General features: G+C 36.1%; 1 protein-coding gene across 2 annotated transcripts; it reads right to left on the bottom strand.

Moving 5' to 3' along the window:
• Window positions 1-343: 343 nt before the first annotated feature.
• Window positions 344-25,291, bottom strand: LOC119790902 (G protein-coupled receptor kinase 5-like). Of its 2 annotated transcripts, none has more exons than XM_038296650.1 (16): window positions 25,082-25,291; window positions 24,424-24,513; window positions 19,768-19,880; window positions 16,431-16,508; window positions 15,094-15,191; window positions 12,499-12,591; window positions 12,262-12,325; window positions 11,416-11,556; window positions 8,876-9,066; window positions 8,746-8,783; window positions 7,858-7,947; window positions 2,886-3,094; window positions 2,638-2,775; window positions 807-944; window positions 601-731; window positions 344-523 (listed from the first exon to the last, which is right to left on the bottom strand). In XM_038296650.1, the coding sequence occupies exons 1-16, from the start codon at window positions 25,131-25,133 to the stop codon at window positions 502-504; spliced, it is 1,686 nt and encodes a 561-aa protein (XP_038152578.1). In that variant the 5' UTR covers window positions 25,134-25,291; the 3' UTR covers window positions 344-501. The 2 variants fall into 2 exon arrangements, with proteins under 2 accessions (XP_038152578.1, XP_038152579.1); XM_038296651.1 differs by having other exon boundaries at window positions 344-520.

The raw sequence follows: 25,291 nt of genomic DNA, 5'->3' as shown, positions 1-25,291 counted from the left end.
ATAGAGAAGCAGCATTTAGTTCCTATGATCCACTGATCTGAAGCAAACTCCCAGAAATCTGAAAAAGAGCTAAAAGCCTGATTTTTTATTTTTATTTTATTTAAGTCAAAAGACATTTAGAGCTGCTTTTAGCTGCTGAAGTTAAACTGTTAACTGAGGTTTTATTAGTTTAAGGTTGTGATCTACCTGTTTTGTTTTACTACCTGTTTTTACTTACCTTCTTTTTTATTGTTTAATTGATGTAAAGCATGTTGAAATTTCTCTGTACTTATAAATAAACTCGCATTGCCTTTTAAAATGCATTTTTTTTTTGGTCTGAATAAACAAAAATGAAACGACTGGATTAAAAAACACAGTTTATTTAAAGACACCACTGATTTTGGCATTTCATAAGTGCTACTGTGCTGCAGCTGTAGCTACAGACACAAACTGCTTTGGAGCTTCAGGAGTTGGAGAGGAACGGATCCCCTCAGTTGGACGGCTGGCTCTGTTTGACATCCTCTAATGAGTCTGAGGGATGCTGCTGGAGGAGACGATGGAATCAGACATTTTCTGTCATGATATCAATTCATAATTTCCCTGATTGGATCGTGCTCTTACGCGTCTGCGGAAAATTCGATGCAGCAAACCGCGTTTGGGGCTTTCAGGGGCCATGGACCAGTCCAGGTCTGCAGGTCGAGATCCTTTGGCCCGAAAACATTCAGTTCCTCGAAACATCCCGTCTCTATGAGCTGCAATTAAAAAGAGGAGCACAGGTTCAGATTGGAGAAGCTGAAAGCAAGATAAAAGGCACTGATTATAATCACCTCGTTTTGCCAACTCCGTGGCACGCTTCCTGTGTTGAATTTGGCGTAGAACTCACTGTCCGTCTGGTTTAGAATGACTCCCCTCAGCGTGGAGAACTCCTCGATATCCTGCACATCATCACAGTACACCAGCCTGGGCTAAAGGGGAGGAAACCAGCAGTTAGCTCAGTTTTTAATTAGACTGATTTGATCTTTTTAATCCACGTTTTGATGACGAGGCCAGAAAGATTCTGTTGGAATAAGTCACAATGCAACAGAGCTGCCATTCAAGGCTGACCGCCATTATTATTCCCAGTGTCAGGAGCTACCTGTTCTTATACGGAGTGAGTTTTTCACTGTTGCAAGCAAAGGACGTGTTTTGTAAATTAAAAAAAAAAAAAAAAAAAAAAAAAAAACTTTAAAAAGTGTTTTATTCAAAAGCATTTGAGAGTAGTGTTAGGGTAATTATCATGGATGTGTGAGTTTATTACACCTTGATATGGCTGCCTGTTGCGTGGCAGAACTGATGTTTTCCATAGTAGTTTATCTAGTTAAGACGGTTCCTCTGTACAGTTATAATCTTCATTCTGTACGTGGCAAATATTCGGGAATAGAATGAGAGCGGTTTCCTTCATCTAAGAACGAAGTGTAATATTTTGATAATGCTGAAGCCATGGATGTCTCCTCATCTGCTAACGTGAAGCTGCTTCATTCTATTTCTATACTCCCATTCTGCAGAATCTGTTAGTTCAATCCCTAAATTTTCTCTCTGTTTCATCTGGCTTGTTCCTGTTTGGCTGTGACTCCATCCTGGAGAGAAATATCAGCTGTGCTGCTGCCATCAACACCTTTGTTTATAGATGTTGGAGATCGGCCTGTTTTCCAGTGTAGTCCTGTTTCTCTGACTGTGACTGGCTGGATGTGCTCTCTTCATCCTCTGACATGGGAGCTGGCTTGGAGCTCGTATGCCTGGCTGTGTGTTTCCTGGACCGGGCAGCATTTTACAGTTGCTCTGCTTCTTTTTCTTTGTGCTTGAACCCCAGTCGGCCTCAGCAGATGGCCGCTCACACTGAGCCTGATTATAATGGAAGTTTAAATTCTTGTTTAAAGGGAGTTTTTCCTCTCCACTGTCGCTACAAGCATGCTTAGTGTGAGGGATTGCATTTGAGTCAATGAGTCGATGCATTCAACTGGTTATCCTTAGATAGAAAACTGATCCCATCTGACTAGATGATCTGGTTTGAATTATCTGTTGTAAATTGACACAATATAAATAAATAAAATGTAAATTAATTTTTCCTATTTCATTAACATACTTTTTCAATTGTATTATTTCAAATTACATTTTTTTTTCATTTTTTGACAAATTTGATATAATTGTTTTGAAAAAATTAAATAGAAGTATATTATGAAACTATAAGAAAAATGTATTCCATGGAAACAGCAAAGTCACTTTCAAAACATTTTGTTTAAAAATATTCTCCTTTCAGAATTACAATTTTTTCATATTTCCTTTTACCGAACATACTTAACAATAGTGGAACAGAATTCACTCCATATATTTGCATTTTGGTAATGAAATGTATTAGCAGGGGCTTCATTCAAATCTTATCTGTCCCCAGTGATTCATTTGGAAAAGGACATTCATTTTTCTATCTTTACTGTATAATAATGAAATAAAAATAACATAAATAATATTTTGACCTCAGGTTTTGGAGACTACACTGGAAAAACGATCTAGAAATAAGAAAAACATTTTTAAATTAAGTGTATTTCCCCTTAATTTGAGTAGGTAAATGAGATAGTAAAGTCAATCTGCACATAGAGCTACAGACATAGATGTTGAACTCACATCTGGTGTGAAAGGAGCCTTCACTTGTCCTGCTTCCAGCATCCGGAAGTTGATGAGTCGAAAGAATGGGTGAGACTTCACCTCCCTCCCTCCTGACCCCCGGCAGCCTAATCTGTATTTAGGATTCCTCTGCAGCAACTAAAATAAAGAAAAGTTGATTTTATGGAGGCAATTCTAAAGAAAACATGTCTGATATGTGTTTCTGCTGAGAAGTAAGATTTAAATGAGTTTTAGGCAGTGAAACTGACTCCTTGGCAGATGTCCACTGCTTCCCTGCTGAACTTGTCGCTGAATTGCAACTTTTTCGATGTGATTCTTTTCTCCATTTCTGAGGATTTGGGGCGCTCTCCCGGGGCCCTGAATGGAGATCGACCTTCAATCATCTCGTAGATCAGACAGCCGAGGCCCCACCAGTCAGCACTCATGTCGTATTTCTCTTTGGTGATCACCTCAGGAGCTGCGAGCAGGAAAAGCAAACTGCTGTCAAGGAGGAGAAATAGATCTATATAACCTAGAAAACAATGACTCAGAAGCCTCACATTTTAATTCCCAGACCTCTACAGCAACATTTTTTTTATTTCGGTTTTGGTTTTTAGATGTTTTTAATGACCGGATCGCTTTGAATACTAAAAGTAAGAAATCTAGTCAATAACATTTCTTATTATTTATTGATAACAACAATTAAACAACTTGAAATCATTTTTCTTGGACCATTAATCTCCATCAACGCTTCAGATATTGATTGATCACAATTACTTGATCAATCAGAATAATCTTATTAAATTAAAAACGTTGAAACGTCTTTGGAAAAATGCTTTTATTGCATTAATGGCAAAAAGATAAAAGATCTATATATACAGTTATGATAACATATATAAATGCAAAATGTTAATATTATAAGAAAGGATAGGGTAGCTCCATGAATGTGCGCAGCTAAAGCAGCACAGATGCTTCAGCCGCGTGTCAGAACTGAAGTTGTACAAGCATAAAAAATGAAGCAAATTATGCGTTTTTGCTGCTTCTGCTGCGTTTGATGTGAACATAGCATTAATGTCAGACGTGGGTCAAGAGCAGCTTTGTTGCTCCTGAAGTAGATGCTCCAGTAAAATGTGTCCAGATGCTTCTGCTGCTCCTGTGTTTAACGGCAGAAAACATAGCTTAATACTTTTTAAAGTAAGTCCACCTTAAAACTTCATCTGTGCGATAAGTTTATCAAGATTACGATCCTGCCTACAACTATTATTTCTCTGTCGGAGCCGCTCAGACCGCCGTACACCGGCGGTTCTCTGTCACTGGGAATCCCCTTCAACACCAGCCTGTGGCTCGGTCGCCTCTTTGTTGTTTTCTGCTACTGTTTGCATTGGGTGGAAGGCGTTTTTTACGTACGTAATCCAAACTGCAGGCACCAGGATATTGCAATTAAGGATATTTTGCCGGCAGATTTTGAAATTTTTAATTAATTTGGGCGTTAATAAACTGTTTCAGAGGAGTGATCATCAGTGTTGCCAACTCAGCGACTTTGTCGCTATATTTAGTGACTTTTCAGACCCCTCCAGCGACTCTTTTTCAAAAAAGCGACCGGCGACAAATCTAGCGACTTTTCTGGTGTCTGCCGTGGGGCGCCTCCCCCCGTCCCAACCCCGTTTTCCCGCTTCCGCAGGAGTCCCTCTCAGCGCTACAGTCAGAGGCACATATGTGTTCCCTCAGCGTCCAGACAGCAAATGAACTGCGCGCATGCGCCGGGTTTAACAGCACAGGTTGATCACTCTGGAGTCAGCTCCCTCAGTTGCTGAACCTGCCATAGAGAGCCTTGACCAACATGACCATGAGCCACTCTTTCTGTGAGCAGGCAAGCACAGCCTGTGTCTGTGCAGGGAATTCTTATTAGTTAAAAAAAAAAACAATAATTACCATTTGTTAATATTGTCATTTATTCTTTATAGTCTTTTTTCCCCCATTTAGATTGTTAATGTAATGTAAAAAAAAAATGTAATGGTTCAAAATGTTAATGTTTTAGCATGATTTTTAAGGTCCTTAGTGGACCACAAGGCAAAAAAGGAAAAGTTAAATAAAAAAAAAAGTTGAAAAAAATATATATATATTATACAAATTAGGCAATTACGTCATTCAGCGACTTCTAGCGACTAATAGCACAGCCAATAGCTACTTTCCTTTCTGAGGAGTTGGCAACACCGGTGATCATAGCGCTCTGCATCAGCAGCGCTGTGTCTGTCTTCCTGCCAGCTCCCAGATCAGCTTCTTTGATTGGTTGATGTGGCGCATCTAGCTGCAAAAGCTAAATTTTTCCAGCAGCTGCTGAGTTTGCAGTGCGTCGCGCATGTCAGATGCTCAGAACCTCATGACGCTGCTGCTGCTCAAAACGAGGTGCAGGACCTTTTCCTGCACTGTTGACATTGCATGTAAACTAGCAGCTTCTGCTGCCTCTGCAGCGTGCGGTCTGAACGTAGCAAAAGGCTGCTTACTAATAGCTCAAATCAATAAAGACATTGCAGCCACAGGGGAACTGTGCTATCTGAAAGCGCTTAAAGTAAGGAAGAAGCTAGGATCAGGAAGCAGTACGCTTCCTAGCAACAGTTAGGTTAGCATAGGGACCTCCTGACATCCTAGCTGCTGCTACGAGCTGTATGGATCCTACAGTCCTTTGTGTGACAGAACACAGACTATTATCCAGAGGTGTCAAGTAACGAAGTACAAATACTTAAGTACACTTTTTAGGTATCTATACTTTACTCCATTACTTATTTTTCTTCCTACTTCTGACTTCTACTCTTTACATTTTCACACAAGTATCTGTACTTTCTATTCCTTACATTTTTAAAACAAACGTTACTCTTGGCTTCGGTTTAATGTTTATAAATATTTATTTCATGTCATGTGCTCCATCCAATGCAGATCATTGGCGCCATCAACATCTAGTGAAAACTAGTGTAAGTGGATGAGTCATAGAACGCAAACACTCATTGGTTAGCTAAAGGAAATCATCAGAAGCAAGCAGGTGTTCTTCAAACTGCAAACTTGAATTGTCTATGCCATGCTACAATGTGGGATTCAGAAAAAGATGTTGAAATGTCTGAAAGGTCGGACACAGGCGAGAGCGTATCGGGAGATGGAGACCAACAAGACCCCCCTCATCCTTGGCCCTATCTCAAAGAATTTTTAGAAATAGTCTAAAAATTGAGCTTTCAATTTATATAGTGGCGTCTGGCTGTTTTTTAAACGTTACTTTATACTTTTATACTTTAAGTAGTTTTTGGAGCACATACTTTTTCAATTTTACTTGAGTAAAGAGATCAGGTTGATACTTCAACTTTTACCAGAGTGTTTTTAAACTGCAGTATCTCTACTTCTACTTAATTAACAAATGTGTTTACTTTTGACGCCACTGCTATTATTAAAGGGTAGTGTAAATGGGGCTTATTTCTCCCTCAGTGATCCATTATGCCACACCAGAGATGGGAAGTAACGAAGTACTACTATGCTAAGTACGTTAGCATAGTAGTATTGACGACGAGATGATTGAAAATGAACACAACGGAGATCTAGTCCTATTGGCAGACATCCATTTAAAATGTAGGCAACGGCATGAAAAAAGTGGTTTCTACTTTTACTTTTATACTTTAAGTAAATTTACAAGACTGTACTTTGTTACTTTTACTTGAGTAAATAAGTTTAATCAGTACTTCCACTTTTACCAGAGTATTTTTATAACAAGTATCTGTACTTTTACTCAAGTATGCAAAGTGAGTACTTTTGCCATCTCTGCGCCACACATGCAAAACTCAGGGCCCAGCGGCCGAATCCGTCTCCTCATGGCAATTAATGCGGCCCTAAGAGCCAAAAATGTTACTCCATGTGACAAAGTAGAGACAGCAAAGTGGCAGAAATCCCTGAGCAGTAAATGAAATGTAGAATTCAGAATTTTGATTTATCAAGCTGGATCCAACCCTTTTAAGGACTTAATGATACTGAATTGTCCCCATATAAATATGAGTTTGCTTCATGGGCTCTGCATCTAAATACAAGAAGATGTATTTAAATAGTCACGGTTTCACCTTGTTTGCAATATCTTAGGTGACAGTGCAGGTTAATCCAGCTGTTTAATCTCACCATAGATCTGACTGTGGATCCTTTGGCAGAGCAGATATTTATATAATCTTTTATGTTTTTTTTGTTTTTGTACTACTTTAAGATCCTTAAATTTAAAAATAATTATGAATAATATTCACCCTTATTATATATTTTTGATAATTATTATAATCAGAACTTCATCCTTATTTCACGGCCACTCTCAAACTGCAGATTGACTCTTTTCAATGGGGCTGAACCAAACCTGTTTTCATGTCTTATCCTTTCTGCATGCAATCTTTGTAGATCACTCACTTGTTGCACAGGCTATTTTTGTCTTAATCCACGCAATTTAATTATTTCCTTAATTGGATTTTTTTAAAGATCAGGCCCTAAATGTCTTAAAAAATGTCTCATTGTCTGATTCTAACTTTAACCACAGAAGAAAAATAGTCTATTCTCAGAATGATCCACTTTCATTTTAGTTTTACTAAATAGACTTAGACTATTTTTTAATACTAAAGAGATTTAGACTACTTAGACTTTTTAAAAATCCTTTTTATATGTTTCTTTTATATATCTATATAGATATATGATGAAATCTACCAGCTAAAAGACTGAACCCTTTTCACACAACATAAATACCTGAAAATATACAACCCCATCAATGCACTATTGTACTAATGTAGGATACCTAGAAACTAAACAGAGATAACTAGTCAGATCGTTGCTCGCTTTGCAGGAATGGGCTCGATTAGATCATAGATCAACAATTAAAATTCCTCTTTCACACAAAGGCGTGAACGTGAAGAAACAAACAGTAACCGACAGGAATGCCGATAACACCTCAGACCTGTCATTTATGGAAGTGCAGCTTGGTGAAGGTGAAATAAAACCACAAGAAGAACGAATGTTTAGATTAAAGCATATCTGTGTCAATTGATCCATTTTAAGTCCAGACCTAAATCCAAATGGGAGTCTTAAAAACAGACCCTCTACATTCAGTTTTAACTGAGCTTCAGTTATTTTACTTGCAGCTTTAATTGCAGCAAAAGGGGCTTGATGTGAATACAGACCCAAACATTTAGATTAGTTTTAAAACTGAGGGATAAATCAGTTTCTGTAAATACATACCCATGTAGTACAATGTGCCGACCCTTCCCTCCACCAGATCCCCGTCCTGCAGCTTCACAGCCAAGCCTAGGTCAGAGATGCGGATGTGTCCTTGTTGGCACAAAAACAAACAGATATCAGCTGAACTGGTTTCATACTTTCTTCATTTTTGCTGTGATGACGCACTTTCCCTTTGCGCTTTTTTCATAACCTGCAGAACCTGTTCCTGGAGCTAATTTTACAACAGTCTGTCATTGCATGAGTTCTTTTATGTATCCAACAGATGAGAGACAAAGACCTTAAATCTCCTGCCAAAGCTGATTGTTTTTTTTTTTATTTTCCTTTTGGATTAGGTGACAAATGACTTGTTTCCCACGACGTTCAGCTACTTCAGCTATTTTTAACTCTTGTCAAAATACCATCAAAACAGATTTTCTTCTAAACCACTAGAGATTCATGTAAGGAATTGACGATGTCTTACAGAATACTACTGCACTGGAAAAACAATCTAGAAAGAAGTAAAAAAAAATCTTAAATTAAGTGTATTTACCCTTGATTTGAATAGATAAATCAGATAATTTGCCAATCAAATGAGTATTTCTACTCCTAAAATAAGATAATTAGATATTATGCACTTGAAATAAGACAATGCAGTTGTGTTTTCTTATTTTAAATCTAAATTGTCTTGCTCCATTGGTAAAAAGATCCTTTTACCTCCTAAGTTCAAGAACAAATGTACTTATTTTAAGAAAAAAAATGGCTTTCAAACTTATGCAAAAGCTAAAAATAGCCACAAAACGCCCCAATTATGGCTGGAATGTGACACGTGAAGTTATATTTATCCACTGTAAGCCAGTTACTGTTCACTCATGAATAAAACAAACATGCTTTTGATTTGGCCAGACGTACCATTGTCATCAAGGAGGATGTTTTCAGGTTTAAGATCCCTGGAACATAAAACGAAAGCATTTGGAGCAGATTATAGTCAGAACCTCTGATTGTCTGCGATGCGTTCAATGTCGTGCAGAAATACACCCACCTGTAAACTATTGACTTCTGGTGGAGATGAATTAATCCGCAGCAGACCTCTGCAGCATAGAAATACACTCTGTTCTTTTCTAAACCAGGCTCTCCCATGTTGTGTATGTGAAACCTCAGGTCGCCACCACTCATCATGGTTAACACCAAGCACAGAGCATGTTTGGTCTCATAAGCATACGCAAGATTTACCTGCAGAGAAACGGCACAGAAACCAGAGCAGTGAGCTGCATGCATGTTAGAAAAATTTTATTTATACTCCGTTTGTGTTTCATGGGTTGTGTACTAATGAACTGTTATGATGTATAATCTGTGATTCATTGTTTATTAACTCTTTCTAAAGATCGTTCCAGATAAAGGTCATGCAACGGACAGGTTGTAAAAGAAGCCTGAACATCCTGTATCACATGTTTCTTCTATACATGGGTTCTTGGAACAATTAAATTGTAAAACAACCACATGCTTTGTTTTAACATATGTGCTGAGGTTTAAAATAAGATCATTTTGTTTCCCTTCCCTTAGTTAAACCTCAGCTTTTGTAATTAGGGACATCCCCTGACTTTAATAAATAGCGAGGAGAAAGCTGGGTTGCAAATTTGTAAACTCCGCAGTCTCTTCCTACTCTCCTCACGAGTAAACTAAATTAATTGTCTCTGTGCCTTGTTTCTTTCCCTGTATGTATGTATGATGTTTTAGGTGCTTAGACCTGACAATACATGTGAGAAAATTCTGGAATATATTGACTATATTTATATTGACATATTGAAGAAATATAGTGAAGACAGCTCAGTTGATAAAAAAAAATAATGATAAATCAATTCCACGTTTGAGTTTTTAACTTTTACAGTAAATTCTAAGTTTTACACCAGATTGTAAAGAACAAAAATAGTGTTTTTTTATTTAATTGGGTTTACTAGCATTTAAAACTAGCATTTAAAGGTGTAAATAGAGGAACCTGTGAAGTGATCAGAAGGTGTTTAAGTTGGACTGATTCTAGTAATTAATGGCAAAGTGTTTGCAAACACTTAAGTGCACTTGGCTTGTTCTTCAGTCATGAAGTAATAATGTTAAAAGCAATAAGGTTCATTACTCAAGTAGAAGTATAAAAATTACTGTTAAAAAACACTTTTTTAAAGCTTTTTACTCAAGTAAAAGTGTCATTTTAAAGCTACTTAAAGCATGAAAGTAAAAGTAATTCAGTGAAAAACGTTGATGCTTTAAACATCTTACTGCCTATTGTGCTACCCTATTAAATGATTTTTTTCTACAATTCTGGATGATAATTTATTTATTTTATTTTTATAACTTATGGTAACAGTGTCAAATTGAACTTTGCATCATCTTGAAAAACTATTTTTGGTATGTAGTGAACAAGTTGGGGCAGCACCGAGTTCAACAAACAAAGGAATTTATTGTCTGGATGAAACCAATTTTTTTGATGTTAACAGGCCATAATGAAAATCAGCTTAAATGAAACAAAACTAACAAGTCCATTTTTAAAATGTAAGTAATAGAAAGAGTAGAAGTAAAAAGTTGTCTAAAAAATAATTACTGCAGTAAAGTATAGATAGACAAAATTTCTACTTAAGAAAGTTATTTGTACTTTTTTAAGTGACACCTCTGGTCAAATAAAGCAAAGGAAAAGTGTAGAAGGTAAGAGTAGAACTATATTTAGCTCTCATTCCTCCAGTAATAGTGATAAAATCTAAGGCAGTATTAACCTGAGCAACTAGTTAGATCTGTAACTTCCAGGTTTGGCTCAAAGTGAAAACAAGTGGTAGCATTAAAGTGTTACAAAGGCTACGTTCACACTGCAGGCCTTGATGCTCAATTCCAAATTTTTGTGAAATCCGATTTTTTTTGCATTGCCGTTCACCAAGCTGGTAAAACGTACAGTGAGGGCAAACGTAAGAAGTGTGCAAACCATCCCTGCAGCAAGGCTGTCAGCAGAGCTGCGTCTAATTAAAATCACTTCCTCCTAGCACTCAGGGATCAGTCAGCAGGGGATATTTTCTTACATAGTTTCAAACTAAAATACAGTATTCTACAATTTCCTTAAGTGTTTGTTACACACTCATCAAACATTCTTCACTCAGGATCCTTTCCTGCAGCTTTGAAACAGACATGGTTTTTAATCTCAAGGTTTTAGAAAGTAGTTATTGATTTTTAATCAAATGGTTTCTAATTTTGTTTATACATGATTTTGTTATTTGTATTTTTTATGTTTGATGTATTTTTTTTTTAAACGTTTTCACAATGGTTTACCCAATATTTGTTGAATGCTTCTGCTTTTGGGCTTTGCATGGTGTGTGGTCTGTTTTATTCACTCCTATGAAACATTTTATGTTTTTTAGAATATGCAATATTTACGCAAATAAGCAAAATATGCAAAAAGACAAAAGAATAAAAAGGTAAGAAAAAGGAAGTATTTTTTAGGCGGAAGTTATTCTGTTTGTGCATGTGCAGGACGGATCGTGCTTCCAGGATGAATTGGGTAGTGACAAACAATAAAAAAACATAAGACCGTAGTTTTAATCTCACCACAAATCGACTGTCCACCTCCTCCAGTAGCTCTTTCTCATTGAGCGCCATGTGCTCTCCCTGCCATTTCTTTACATGGGTCTTTTCTAGCTTTTTACAGGCATACATCTTTCCTGTGGCCCGCACCTGACAAGCCCAAACCTGCAGGAAGGAATAAAAAATGATGTTCGTAACAAAAAAAACCAAACAAATCATATCTGTCCAGTTGGTGCTGTGACGTGCAAAATTATGTAATTTAGACTAGTCATGCACTGCAAACACAATCTAAAAAGAAGTAAAAAATGTTTATATTAAGTGTTTTACCCTTAATGTGAGTAGATAAATGTGATAGTTTGCCAATGGAATGAGTGTTTTCAGTCTTAAAATAAGATAATTAGATGATATGCACTTGAAATAAGATAATGAAATTGCGTTTTCTTATTTTTAATCTAAATTGTCTTGTTCCATTGGCAAAATGTCTCTTTTATCTCCTCAATCCAAGAACAAATTCACTTATTTTAAGAAAAAATGACTTATCTAGATTTGGATTTTTTCCAGTGTGTGGTTAAGCAGGGACAGACTTTACTACACTGGAAAAACGATCTAGAAATAAGTAAACGTTTACTCTAATTGGAGTAGGTAAATGAGATGATTTGCCAATGGAATGAGTATTTTTACTCTGAAAATAAGATATTTAGATAAAATGCACTTGAAATAACACAATGCAATTGTGTTTTCTTATTTTAAAGGTAAATTGTCTTGTTTCATTGGCATGTCCCTTTTATCTCCTCAATTCAAGAACAAATGCACTTATTTTAAGACATAATGACTTATCTAGATTTTGTTTTTTTCCCAGTGTAATCTTACCTCTCCAAAGCCTCCTTTCCCAAGAAGCCTGTATTCTCTAAACGTGTGTTTGGTGATGGGCTTCCTGAGAGAGAGACAAATGAAGACATTTTTTTTCTGTCTTTCCAGATACAGTTCTTATTCAGCTATGTAACTTTAGGCCAGCAGATAAACCAGCTTCCCAGGAAACAAATAACCAGTCAAGCTGTTTTATGAGATTTCTGTTTCCTCCTCGCTAACGTACATAACAAGACTGACCTCTCCAGTTTCTTCCACTGTAGAAAGCGATCAAAGTGCATGCTGAACTGGTACTCTGTGAAGGGCTCTTGGCTCAGGTATTCATGCAGGGCTCTAATGGAAAGAGTTGTAAGTTTTTTTAGAGTAGAATATCTATATTAGAATTACAAAAAAAATGCTTTCATTTTTTTGTTTTTATTTCCATTGGTATTTTGTCACATTTCAGTCACAAACTTAAACCTAATTTACTGGGACTTTGTGCAATGGAACCAAAACATCTCTGTATCCAGCATGTGGGGGGTCTGCATCTGTTTCGACATTTAACTCAGGTCGGTTACAGAGAGCTCTATATATCCAACCCCACCCCCTCCCCACCTGGTCCCCATACACTGGAATAAAATCGAAAGTCATTTATTCTTAAAATAAGTGCATTTGTTCTTGGATTGAGGACGTAAAAGTGACATTTTGCAAATGGAACAAGACAATTTACACTTAAAATAAGAAAACACAACTGCATTGTCTTATTTAAAGTAAATATTATCGAATTATCTAATTTTAAAAGTAAAAATACTCATTCCATTGGCAAACTAGCTCATTTACCTACTCAAATTAAGGGTAAATACACTTAATTTAAGAAATGTTTTACTTTTTTCTAGATCGTTTTTCCAGTGTAGAGACAGTTTCTACCCACAGGCTTTCTCTCTGCTGCACACAATGAGGACATAAACGGAGGTGTCAGCTACTCAGCTGTGAAATGAAATCAGAACTTTTGCTCTATCACAAGCCGTCACTTATTTTATTTTTGTCTTTTCTTTACATAAAAATGAATTATCTAGTTCAATTGTCAATGGGAACCGGCATTGCTGCCTTGCAGCAAGAAGGTTCTGTGTTCCTGGGTCTTTCCCAGGCACCCTCAAGTTTCTGCATGGAGTTTGCATGTTCTCCCTGAGCATGCCTGGGTTCTCTCCGGGTACCCCGGCTTCCTCTCACATTTCAAAAACATGGCTGTCAGGTTACAATAATAATTGAGTTTTATTGATTTGAGACTGGAGATATTTACCTCCGCATTTAACCCATCCCCTTGGGGAGCAGTGGCCAGCCATTGTGCGGTGCCAGGGGAGCAGGGTGGGGTTAAAGGTTTTGCACTGCAAAAATTGAAATCTAAATAAAAGTATTTCCCTCAAAATAAGTGCAGTTTTTTTCTTGAGTAGGTAAGTGAGACTCGTCAATGGAACAAGACAATTTACACTTAAAATAAGAAAAAAACTATTGCTTTGCTTTATTTCAAATTAATATGATCTAACTATCTTATTTTAAGAGTAAAAATACTCATTCCATTGGCAAATCATTTTATTTGCCTACTTAAATTAAGGGTAAATAAACTTAAAGGAATTTTTACTTCTTTCTAGATCATTTTTTCAGTTTGCTCAGATACCCATAGTGGAGGCTGTGGGGATCAAATCAAGTACTTGCAATCTTCTTAGAGCACAAGCGCACTGCTCTGACCCACCAGGCCAGCACTCACTGCTATTAATTGACTTCTCTAAACTCTCCTTATGTGTGAGTGTGTATGTCCATGGTTGGGCGTCTCTGTGCTGCCCTGCAATGGAGCGCCTTTCACCCACAGACTGCTGGAGAGATAAACTGGAAAAACGATCTAGAAATAAGTGAAAATTAAATTAAGTGTATTTACCCTTAATTTGAGCAGGTAAATTAGACGATATAATAATGGAATGATTATTTTACTCTTAAAATAAGATTTTTAGATAAAATGCACTTGAAATAAGAATGCAATTGTGCATTCTTATTTCAAGAAAAAGTGACTTATATAGATTTTCTTTTTTTTTTCAGTGTAAGCACCAGCCCCACTGCAACCGTTACGGATCAAGCAGGAGAAAATGGATGCATCTGTCTTCTACACTGGAAAAAAAATTAAATCTACATAAGTCATTTTTTCTTAAAATAAGTGCATTTTTTGGGATTTAGGAGGTAAAAGAGACATTTTGCTGATGGAACAGGACAATTTCCACCTAAAATAAGTAAAAACAATTGCATTGTCTTATTTCAAGTGCAAATTATCTAATTATCTTATTTTAAGAGTAAAAATAATCATTCCACTGGCAAACCATCACATTTACCTACTCAAATTAAGGTTAAATACACTTAATTTAAGATATTTTTACTTATTTCTAGATCATTTAGACACTAAGTTAAAACTTTTTGTTAAAACCATCGCATGGTGATTGCTATGATTTAATCCTGCAGTTAAAGGCCAAAAATATTTCATAAAATAAATACATGTACTGTGAAATACGTATGTAACATTAATTATTTAATTAGTTAATTTGTTTAGGTTTTTTTATTCATGCACGATTCAAATATTAAATATACCATTGAACACTACATATAAATCAGTAGCATATTTTGCGTGTAATGAATCTAAAAATCTTCAATTTGCAAAATATAATATATCAAATATAATCTTTTTTGTAATGAGCCTAACTGCTGGATGCCATTCTGTTACATCCAGTGAAATGTGTTGAAGTATGTGATTGTACGGTAATGTTCTAACAGTTCAGAGGGCGTGGTTATGTTGTATAACACGACAGTACTCACTCTCTGCATGTGTGAAAGACGTCCTCACATGGACTGAGCTCCAGACTCTCTCTGCAGCTTTGTTCATACTTTTCTAATAAAGGCACAAACTGGATAGCCTGAGGAACAAGGAAGATGTTATTAAAACTGTGTGTAGAAAATAACTCATTTGATAATTGCTGCTGTATTATTTGTTATTTTGTGTTTCATGCTTTGCTTTTTGCATTAATAACAACAATCCTGTGCATGTGTGCAGGAGTAAACTAGGAAGTGGCATAACGCTGCTAAGCCATTAGCCCCTCACAGTTAAGTATGGAAACAATGAAAAAAGTGAAAGATCCAGTGTGAGAAAAATGCTAAAAATTATTTGGTTGCAAGGATGATTAGACTGGAACAGAGCTGGGAAAAAACTCTGAACGTTGGTGTTTACTAAAGAGGAAGATAACGCTGCTGACTGCTAACTGCTGCACTTTAAGTAAAATGGAAATGTTGTGAGAACTGTACAAAAAATAAATTTAGTTTTGTATACACACTGTACAAAATGACAATTAATGTTGTCTAAGTCTAAGTGAGGCGTTCATACGATGGAGTATTAGGGCCAGGCTCCAGATTTTTGCTGTTTCGAGAATAAAGTTGTAACATTATGAGAATAGTCATAAAATTATGTTAATAAAGCCGTAACATTACAAGAATGAAGCTGTAAAATTACGACAATAGTCATAAAATTATGAGAATAAAGTTATAAAGCTATGAGAAAGTCGTAAAATTACGAGAATAAAGTCGCAACAAGAATATTCATAAAATTACAAGAATAAAGTTGTAACTTTACGAGACTAAGGTTGTAAAAGTACAAGAATAAAGTCATAAAAGTATGAGAATAGCTGTAAAAGTGTGAGAATAAAGACATAACTTTACAAGAATAAAGTTGCAACAAAAATAGTCATAAAATTACGAGAATTTTTTTGAAGGCATATAATGTGACTAATGCAACTTTAATACAGAACATAGAGCTGCTGGCATTTATATGGATATATAGTCTATACCAGCTTATGTATTACTCCACTTCGCTCCTTTTTTGTTAATTGTATTTCTTAGCTTGCAGGTATTGAGGAGGATTTTCGTGATTTTTTAAAGACCTGCCCTCTCCACTTAAAAAAAAAATGCGTGCAAGAGTGTGCACGTGCCCATTTCTCCTCGTGCAAACTCTGTTTAAAAGTTACTGTTTGCATTGTTCACACAAACTTCAGGTCGACAATTCGGAGGACCACTTATGTTGATGATCCACCCAGAAAAAGAACATCCTCCACTATACCTTTATGTATGTATGTGTTTATGTGTGTATAGAAGCCCTTTCAGACCTGGGGATTCATAAACCTCTGAATGATGCTGAACCCAAAGCTTTTCCTTTCCTTATCTTCCTTTGTTTCAAATTGTTCCTAAAGGAGACAAAGAGTAAAGAGGGTAAGAAGGACAAACTATGAATAATTAGCAAGTCAAACATGAAAACAGAACTGCTTCTCTCCTGAGTGTTGTAGGTGACCTCTTCACCCTGAATGTTGGAACTGTAACTATACAGTTGTATATTTATATCACTTTTTTCACCAGTGTTTTTATCAAAGGCCACTTTAAAGCTGCACTTTAAAAAAATGAAAAAGTCTAGAGAGCTGTACTAAATGAAATTTCTTTTTGCATACACTTGAGTGTTCAAAATGACTCTAAGTGAATCTATCTGATCTGAACTCCTGCAGAAACAGCATATCAGTGATTGGAGGGATGTGATCAAGTTGATTTGTGTTTCATGCAAATCTTTAATTATCAATTGGAACAGCATTGAGTCATTGGAAACGGTTTTACGTACATTAAAATCTATAAGATCTTAAAGTAATCTAGCAATTTTTTGAATGGAAACAGAGTGATGTTTATCAGTGCGAAATCAGCCTTACTCACTGAGTGAAAACCTATACTGGATAAAACACTAAATAGTACTCGATTAAACTATGGGGAATTTAATTATGTCCAGAGAAACTTGAAAATTATTAGCAGTGAATAAGGGTGAATGAAATTCAGACAAGAAACTGCTTGATTTGCAGTTTGGATCAAATAAAGATGTTTTCTAAGGTGTAATAAATATGGAAATTCAGATTCCTGTTGGATATATCGTTATAAACAGCTAGAAAAAAAGGTTTTGTCCCAACAAGTGTAAACAGCATGAATGCAGACGGTGTAGTACATATGCCAGGCCCTCTGGTGGCGCTGTGACACCATCACTGAATCACACCGAGCCGCTGATAAAAACACTGGGTAGTGGGTCATGTGAGATAAACGCAGCTGTAACTACTTTGTACCGGTAGCACAATCTGTACCATCAGCTCATTTTCGCAACTAGATATACATCCGGGTCGCCTTTGATTTTACTCTCCCCAAAAATTAGAAGCATCTCCTTTTTTCTGTTTTTCCTCTTCTTTTCTACTTACATTGCAGTGTTCATATAATCTGTAAAACTCCCTGCATAATTATAATAAAGTTATTTATATGCATAAATCAAGCGGAACACTATGGCGATATCCCTACTGCTCCTCTTGTGAAAGTAAAATCTGTTGGGCTCTTTTTGGCATAAAGACAATTATTCTTATTGCCATATTGCCAGACAGGACACTGTTAAAAAAGAAAAAAAAAAAATTAGAAGCATACTAAACTACATTGGGTACAAGGTTAATATATATTTTTCTAACAAATTAAATCCATTAAAATCCTTTCTGTTTTATCGCTCGTCTGTGCTAGATCTGTCCTGGAAATGGGATCCTACGCTACTTCCGAGAGCTAGCTTTTTCAGCTTCGTATTTATACATAAATCTTGCCTTTTCAAGTTGGATTTTTGCCTCTCGTTTTAAGCTTATAGTATATATTGCATAATCTAAAAAAGAAAATAGCTAAAACGGTGCAATCATATTTTCCCGGACTACTCTGAGCATGTCCGATGATGACGTAAGAAAAGCAGTTTAATGACGATGTTTCAGAAATTCCCAAAAAGTTGAACAATCCACTGGATTTTGTTTCCAAGTTTGAAGACGTTTTGCTTTTAATCCAGGAAGTCTTCAAATGTCAGAAATAGCAGTAAATTGAGGGTTTATACAGCAGCCTAATAAAGCCTTGTTTTGGTTTAAAAAGCATGCAAATTAAAAAAGGCGAACGGGTCCACCCCTTTGGAATGGGGGTCGTTCGGCTTCTTTTGTTAACCTGCAATTCCCCATACCTGTCTATGTCTCTGAAAGCAATGTCATTAAAAGGAATTATTGGCCTGGCTGAATAGGAGAGGTGTTTTGTTCCCCTGTAAAGGGATTGGGGTTGCAATGATGGCGGAAAGGGATCAACTCAATTGCTGCATTGTAGGTTTTTGAAAGCTGGAATCGGAGTCCTTCCCTATACTATATTACTATAAGTAATAGTTGCTTATTTGAAGGCCATCATTGATTTGGTTTTTTTGCATATTTTATTTTCTCAATTATTATCTTATTTACTTAGCTTTAATAGCTAAACAATATTAGTAAAAAAGGTGGTTACACTGATTGATTCAACAATAGCGTATTTGATCTGACTGTTTCTTTCATTCATTGGCTCCATAAAAATTAATATTAGTAAAATTTTAGTTTTTGACCTTAATTTTAATTTTAGAAAAGTAATATGTTGATAGTTCTGTTGAATTTTAATTCCATTAAGCAGCTGATGAATACGGGGTAATTTTTTTCTATTTGATAATAATTAAAAATTAAATACAATCCAGTAATGAAACCACGAAAAGGGTTTTACTCCAAAATAGTTTTTTAGAGTAACTTTACTGTATTCTTGATTTGTTTTTTTCAAACCTTTTTTTTGTAAATAGAATTTTACTTTTTATGGATTATTTTTTTTAATAGTTTATTTTTATCAATGCTGTCAAACTAATTGTTATTTTTTTATTTCTATTTTATTTTTTTTTACAGATTTTATATAAATGTTTTTGTATTTGTTTTGAATACGAACAAAAAACAAACAAACAAAATCTTAGAAAAGAAAAAAACATTTATGGCCAAATTTTTTTTTTCAAATGATCATTTCTGAATTCCTTATTTTTTTTTTTTTTTCATTTAATTTTCAAAGCAGTTGTTTGCTTGCAACACTAATGGACCAAATCCACTCCATAGATAAAGATCACATCATTTGTATGGTTTGTAAAGATGGGTTTACTTTCCTTTTCAAACCCTTTCTTCACTGCAAAAACAATCCAGAAATAAGTAAAAAATGGCTTAAATTAAGTATATTTAGCCTTAATTTGAGCAGGTAAATAAGATGATTTGCCAATGGAATGAGTATTTTCACTCTTAAAATAAGATAGTTAGATAATATTTACTTGAAATAAGACGATAAAATAGTTTTTTCTTATTTTAAAAGGAAATTGTCTTGTTCCATTGGCAAAGTGTCTTACTTACCTCCTCAAATCAAGGAAAAACACACTTATTTTAAGAAAAAATAACTTATTGAGATTTATATTTTTTGCAGTGTTCTCTACTGTACAAAGAATGCCAAAACCCATTCTGTCTTAGTTTGAAGCCTTTTCATCTCATTGTAGAAGTTTCTTCAGCACAACTTGAAGGAAGGGGGAAACTTTATTATTCCTGCATGTGTTAAAAATCAGTTTGCATGTTCCTTTCAGCGTACCAAAGCATCCAGGAGCCCCATGTGGTTGTGCAGTTCAGGTCGAGTCATACAGTAGAGCTGAAACAGTTTCTTTCCAATTGGCTGCTTGACACATAGATCATCGTAGTTTCGTTCTAGCAAGGAGAAAATCAGAACACAGAACAAAGAGATGTGTGACTTCCCACCATATTCCATCTATAAAGGGATACCTTTACACTGCAAAAGAAAAAAAAAATCTACATAAATCATTTTTTCTTGAATTGAGGAGGAAAGTAAGACATTTTAACAATGGAACAAGACAATTTACATTCAAATAAGAAAAAATTTTTGCGTTTGTCTTATTTCAAGTGCATGTTATGTAATTATCTTATACTAAGAGTGAAAATACTCCCATTGGCAAACTATCTCAATTACCTTCTCAAAATAATGTACTTAATTGCAGAAAGTTGTACTTATTTCTAGATCATTTTTCCAGTGTAGTTCTTCACATCACTAGGTTCTTAGTTCTCTATATAAAATAATCAATTACTGCTTAATGCTACTTTAAAGGAATAGTACACCCAAAACATGATTAGCCTTCATTTTCTACTCACCCCCATGCTGAACAACACTCTGGAGTACTTTTTTGATATCTCAAATGCATCTGGAGATCTGGGAGGCTTCTTGCTGTCTGCTGACATTCAAATAATGGAGGTCTATGGTGACCGAGGCAGAAAGGTCCATAAAAGTCCACAAAAAACGTGTCAATATTCCTCCATACTGCTCGTCCAATGTATTCCAAGTGTCCTGAGTGGGTAACGTCCATAATTTACTTGAAACTAAGTCATTTAGAATGTTTTTAGAGCATAAACAGTAGTTTATAGGATTTCCTACAAGCGCGCGCCTGCGAGTTCACGAGTCTACGGAAACCGTGGCAGACCAAACCAGATGAAAGTGCGCATTCAGCTCGGCAAAGAACTCATGCTCTTCCTCAACACTGAAGTCCTCAGATATTTTTCTTTCGTTGTTTCTTTCTTTGCACAGGTAAACAGCAAAGTTCTTCTTCTACGCTTGCATTATCAGCAGAGCAGACGCTGAATGCGCACTTTCATCTGGTTTGGTCTGCCGCGGTTTCCGTAGACTCATGAACTCGCAGGCGCGCGCTTGTAGGAAATCCTATACACTACTGTTTATGCTCTAAAAACATTCTAAATGACTTCGTTTCGAGTAAATTCTGGATGCTACCCACTCAGGACACTTGGAATACATTGGACGAGCAGTATGGAGGAATATTGACACGTTTTTTGTGGACTTTTATGGACCTTTCTGCCTCGGGCACCATAGACCTCCATCATTTGAATGTCAGCAGACAGCAAGAAGCCTCCCAGATCTCCAGATGCATTTGAGATATCAAAGAAGTACTCCAGAGTGTTGTTCAGCATGGGGGTGAGTAGAAAATGAAGGCTAATCATGTTTTGGGTGTACTATTCCTTTAAACAAAAAGTTTGGCTGCATGGCAGAAGAAAGTAGTTACCTTACCAGGGCCACAGAGCAGCCTGTTAACATTGATTAGACCATAACTCAACTTTATAGCAACATTTGTAAAAACTGCATTAGGAGGTTAGTGAGAAAAGTACACCCTTAGTAACACAAGATGTGGATCTCTGTTGATCTCAGAAGGGCACCAACAGCTAACCAGGTCTTTTTTAAGGGCAAGGGTGTAACTTTGTGATGAAAGTTGGTGGGGACGCTCTAAGGGTGGCGGCTGATGGACCTAAAGTTACCCGACCCGAACGCTTTCATTAAGTTTTTTATATGTTCCAAAAATGAGCTCAAACATATTTATTGAATGCTTATTGTATTGTTCAGAACACAAGAGAACAACAGTACACTGATATTTATATTTATAGATAGTGAGAGAGATGCCTTTTAGTGCATTTCTTTATAGGGCCCAAAAGCATTAATTTATAAAAAAAAAATAAAATAATGCATAACAAAAATCGATATATATCATGCATCCATTATATATAGAAATCAATTCCATCCATCCAGAAAAATATGGATATGCTTAATTTTAAATAGCATATTTTTTTTCTTGTAAAGTTTCTGGTAAACTTGGAAATATATTTTATAGCATGTTGGATATTCCAGTAAATCTGTTTCACCTTAATTCTGCAGCTCTCCCCGCTTTTCTCTGTGCTCTGTTTAAAAAGATGTATGAACCTCTTTACTAATATAATGATGCCAGAAGCAACATTTCAAGATATGTAGAGGCTCTGCACTGCAAAAAAATGAAATCTCAATAAGTCATTTTTTTTCTTAAAATATGTGCATTTTTCTTGAATTTAGGAGGTAAGTAAGAAACTCTGCCAATAGAACAAGACAATTTACACTTAATATAAGAAAAAACAATTGTATTGTCTAATTTCAAGTGCACTTTATCTAAATATCTTATTTTAGGAGTAAAAATACTCATTCCATTGGCAAAACAACAGATTTACCTGCTCAAATCAAAGGTAAATACACTTAATTTAAGACATTTTCACTTATTTCTAGATCGTTTTTACAGTGTGCAGTCCGATTCTGTCTGTACAATAAGAAAACATGTTAATTTTAACCTGTAACTGTCAGTCATCACAGTCCTCTGAGAAGCCCAGCTTTTTTAACTACTAAAGAAGAACACAACATTTAAACATTTAATCTCTGTATGTCTAACAAATAGATTTTTCGGTGGCATCTCTAATTTTTTTAACCAACCAGTCTCCTAACTTTTACTTAACATCAAAGTAGCTGCTGGTTAATATTCACTGAGTGCTGCTGTGTGTCTCTCCTCCAACCATGTAGCTACTATGTACACAATGAAATGCGGCCGCAAATCAGATGTCTCAAAGTGACGGATCTGATGATGTTTCACTGAGAGGTGGAACACAAGAATAGAGGAAAAAAGCACTGACTTAAAACGCTTTAAACACAGATAGCGGCACCCAACTCTTTTAGCTTTGGCTAAAGTAAATCAGCGGAAAGGGGAAAAAAACAAAAATTATTGGTGGAGACTGTCCACACCAGTCCTTCAGAAAGTGAGGCCTTTGCTTTGGGGTCATTTGGGTCGCTTCAGCTGTTGTTGGTTCACAAGAACAAAGAACGATGTTTGAACACTGGAAAGAGTACCTCTGACCAGACCGTTAGAAGACTGATGATGATAAAATAAGTTCGCTTGTGAGGATTCTCAATCACCCAGGTCATAGTCATTCCAAAAAAGTTAAAAAACAATCCACTGGACTTTGTTTCCAAATTCATCTTATATCCAGAAGTGTTGTAAATGGCTTTAACCAACCACTAACTATGAGAGAAAGACATGTTTTTATATCTATAATATTCTCAGAAAAGTTACCATTTACGGTAACATACATGAACATAACAGGAATAATCTTTTAACACCTATATATAGTAGCAGCCGATTGGCAGCCCACCTCTCTGCAACTCCCAGCAAAATCCCATCCATGAACCCAACATATTTCTGTACTCAGACTCCACGCTTTCCCTGAATTAAAGGGTCTGACCAGGAGATGATGCGTCTCTTTAAGCCGGGCATACACTGTATGATTTTTGCAGTCGTTGCATGCAGCTGCCGCTCACACTGAATGAGGAAACCCTGCAGTTTCCTTGTACAGAGTGAGTTCACAGCTCACAATGCATGTTCAGCATGACGCTCTGATCCAATCTACCTGCAGGTAGCTGCAGGTTTTCTTTCCAACCAAGGAATAGCGATCAGACTCCAGTCACCTCATCAAGTGAGTCTAATCTTAACATGATGGCTTGATGAGATGAATTAAGTCTGGTGTGCTATTGCTTGGTTGGAAAGAAAACCTGCAGCCACACGGCCCTTTCTGCAACCAGTTTGACACCCCTGATTTATAGGGAAGGTTACCGTTTTTGATTACTTGCATACCCCTTATAAATGGAGTCCCCCCGGTCCCTCAGTGAGATCTAGAAGCACAAGATCTATATCCAGCCATTCAGCAAAGATGTTGCTACATGGCTGCACATCTTATTTTGGCATTTAAACCAATTAGATGAGGCCTTGAATGATTATTAATGTAAATTAAGTTGAAAAAACAAGTTAACAAGTCATGAAAAAAGTTAATAAGCCTAGTTAACAATTATATTTAGGTTTATAAACTAAAAAATGTAAGTGCCAGTATCAGGATTAATTCCTCTAAGGTTATGTTGTACCAAAAAAAAAAAGTGTTTTTCATAAATTTCTTATAGAAGCAATTTTGTTATTTTTCTTAATATATTCGGGCAAGTTGGCGTTTCTTTACATAAATTTTTGCCATCAAAATATCCATATTTATTGAATGTTACAAAGGTAATACGCTCTTCTCCTGTATTCCAATAAAACTATTGGCTTGAAATTTTGATTCTTTTTTTTTTTTTTATCAATGAGAGCCCTACAAAGGGTTAATGTCCACGAATCATGACAGAAATAATATATTTTAGTACAAAGATTGATGTTTAAAAAGGACCAGACAAGGAGCCATAAAGGCAAGTGGGGGAATTTTGAATGGCTACTACTGTATAGCCATCAGGTGTGTGTAACTACATTAGGATCATCCTTTATGAAGACTATTGGAAGGCGATTATACCAGAAAAGATCAGATCACATTATCAAGCTTGCACACACACTCCTACACACACCTATGGTCTTGGCCAGCTCTCTGCACTCGCTGATGTGGGGAAACCGCAGCATTTCTCTCCATTTCCAGCTCCTTCCTTTGCTTCCTCCACCTGTGGAACAAAAAAACAAAAACATACCAAATAGGTAAATAGGAAACATCTTAATGCTGACGAGTCAGCAGTGCCACCATGCACACATCTACACACACACCTAGATCATCAGGTTTCAAACAATAGTACGCTCCTCTACAGTGAATGAACTATTATTAGCTCAAGGAACATGTAAGTAGAGCCTGTATGACCACATTACAAACTCAGAGGAGGAATTTTGGTTCCTCAAGACACATTTGTTTACCAACCCAGGGAAGTCACTATGTCAGCAGGGTTTAAGCCTTCTCATTTTCTCTAAAAAGGTTTCCCCTGGTAAAGAGACAATCTCTGTGGGGGTCGTACATCCCACCTTTCCTAAAATGTTACTCCAAGGAAGCAGGGGGAATATCCTGACCTCACCTTTCCGTTCCGATAATGTTAAAACTACAAAAAAAAAACTTCGATATCTACATTAAAATATATATATAAAAAAAAAGAATTAAACTTGAAATGATACTTTTTTGTCCATTAAATCTCTTTGAAACCTTCCAGAGCTACATCTGCACAGGAAAATGTTAATCCTCCTTACCTTCTCTGGCTCTAACAAGAGCGCTGTTTTGCACCATGTTGTCAATATCCATATTAAAAGGTTTGATTAAAAAAAACGTCCTTTTTTAACTCTTCAGGAGACGCATCAGACCTTTGGGTCTGCAGAGGATTCAGAGCTTCGCAGAAGCCTTTAACAACTAAAAGTGAGCTAAAACAAATGAGGTGTGCAGTCTAACCTGTTACTCACCAA

This window comes from Cyprinodon tularosa, unplaced genomic scaffold (assembly GCF_016077235.1).
Source record: "Cyprinodon tularosa strain WSP-4 unplaced genomic scaffold, ASM1607723v1 ctg374, whole genome shotgun sequence".
Taxonomy (NCBI): domain Eukaryota; kingdom Metazoa; phylum Chordata; class Actinopteri; order Cyprinodontiformes; family Cyprinodontidae; genus Cyprinodon; species Cyprinodon tularosa.
Note: the sequence above shows the minus strand (reverse complement) of the source record. Positions and strands in the feature narration are given on the sequence as shown.

Excerpts from the sequence above, each read along its gene's own strand:
- LOC119790902 (XM_038296650.1), bottom strand. The coding sequence starts at position 25,133 with ATGGATATTGACAACATGGTGCAAAACAGCGCTCTTGTTAGAGCCAGA. Across the intron at positions 12,326-12,498 it reads CAGTGGAAGAAACTGGAGAG|GAAGCCCATCACCAAACACA; the intron begins GTCAGTCTTGTT and ends TCTCTCTCTCAG. Across the intron at positions 524-600 it reads ATCGAATTTTCCGCAGACGC|CAGCATCCCTCAGACTCATT; the intron begins GTAAGAGCACGA and ends CGTCTCCTCCAG.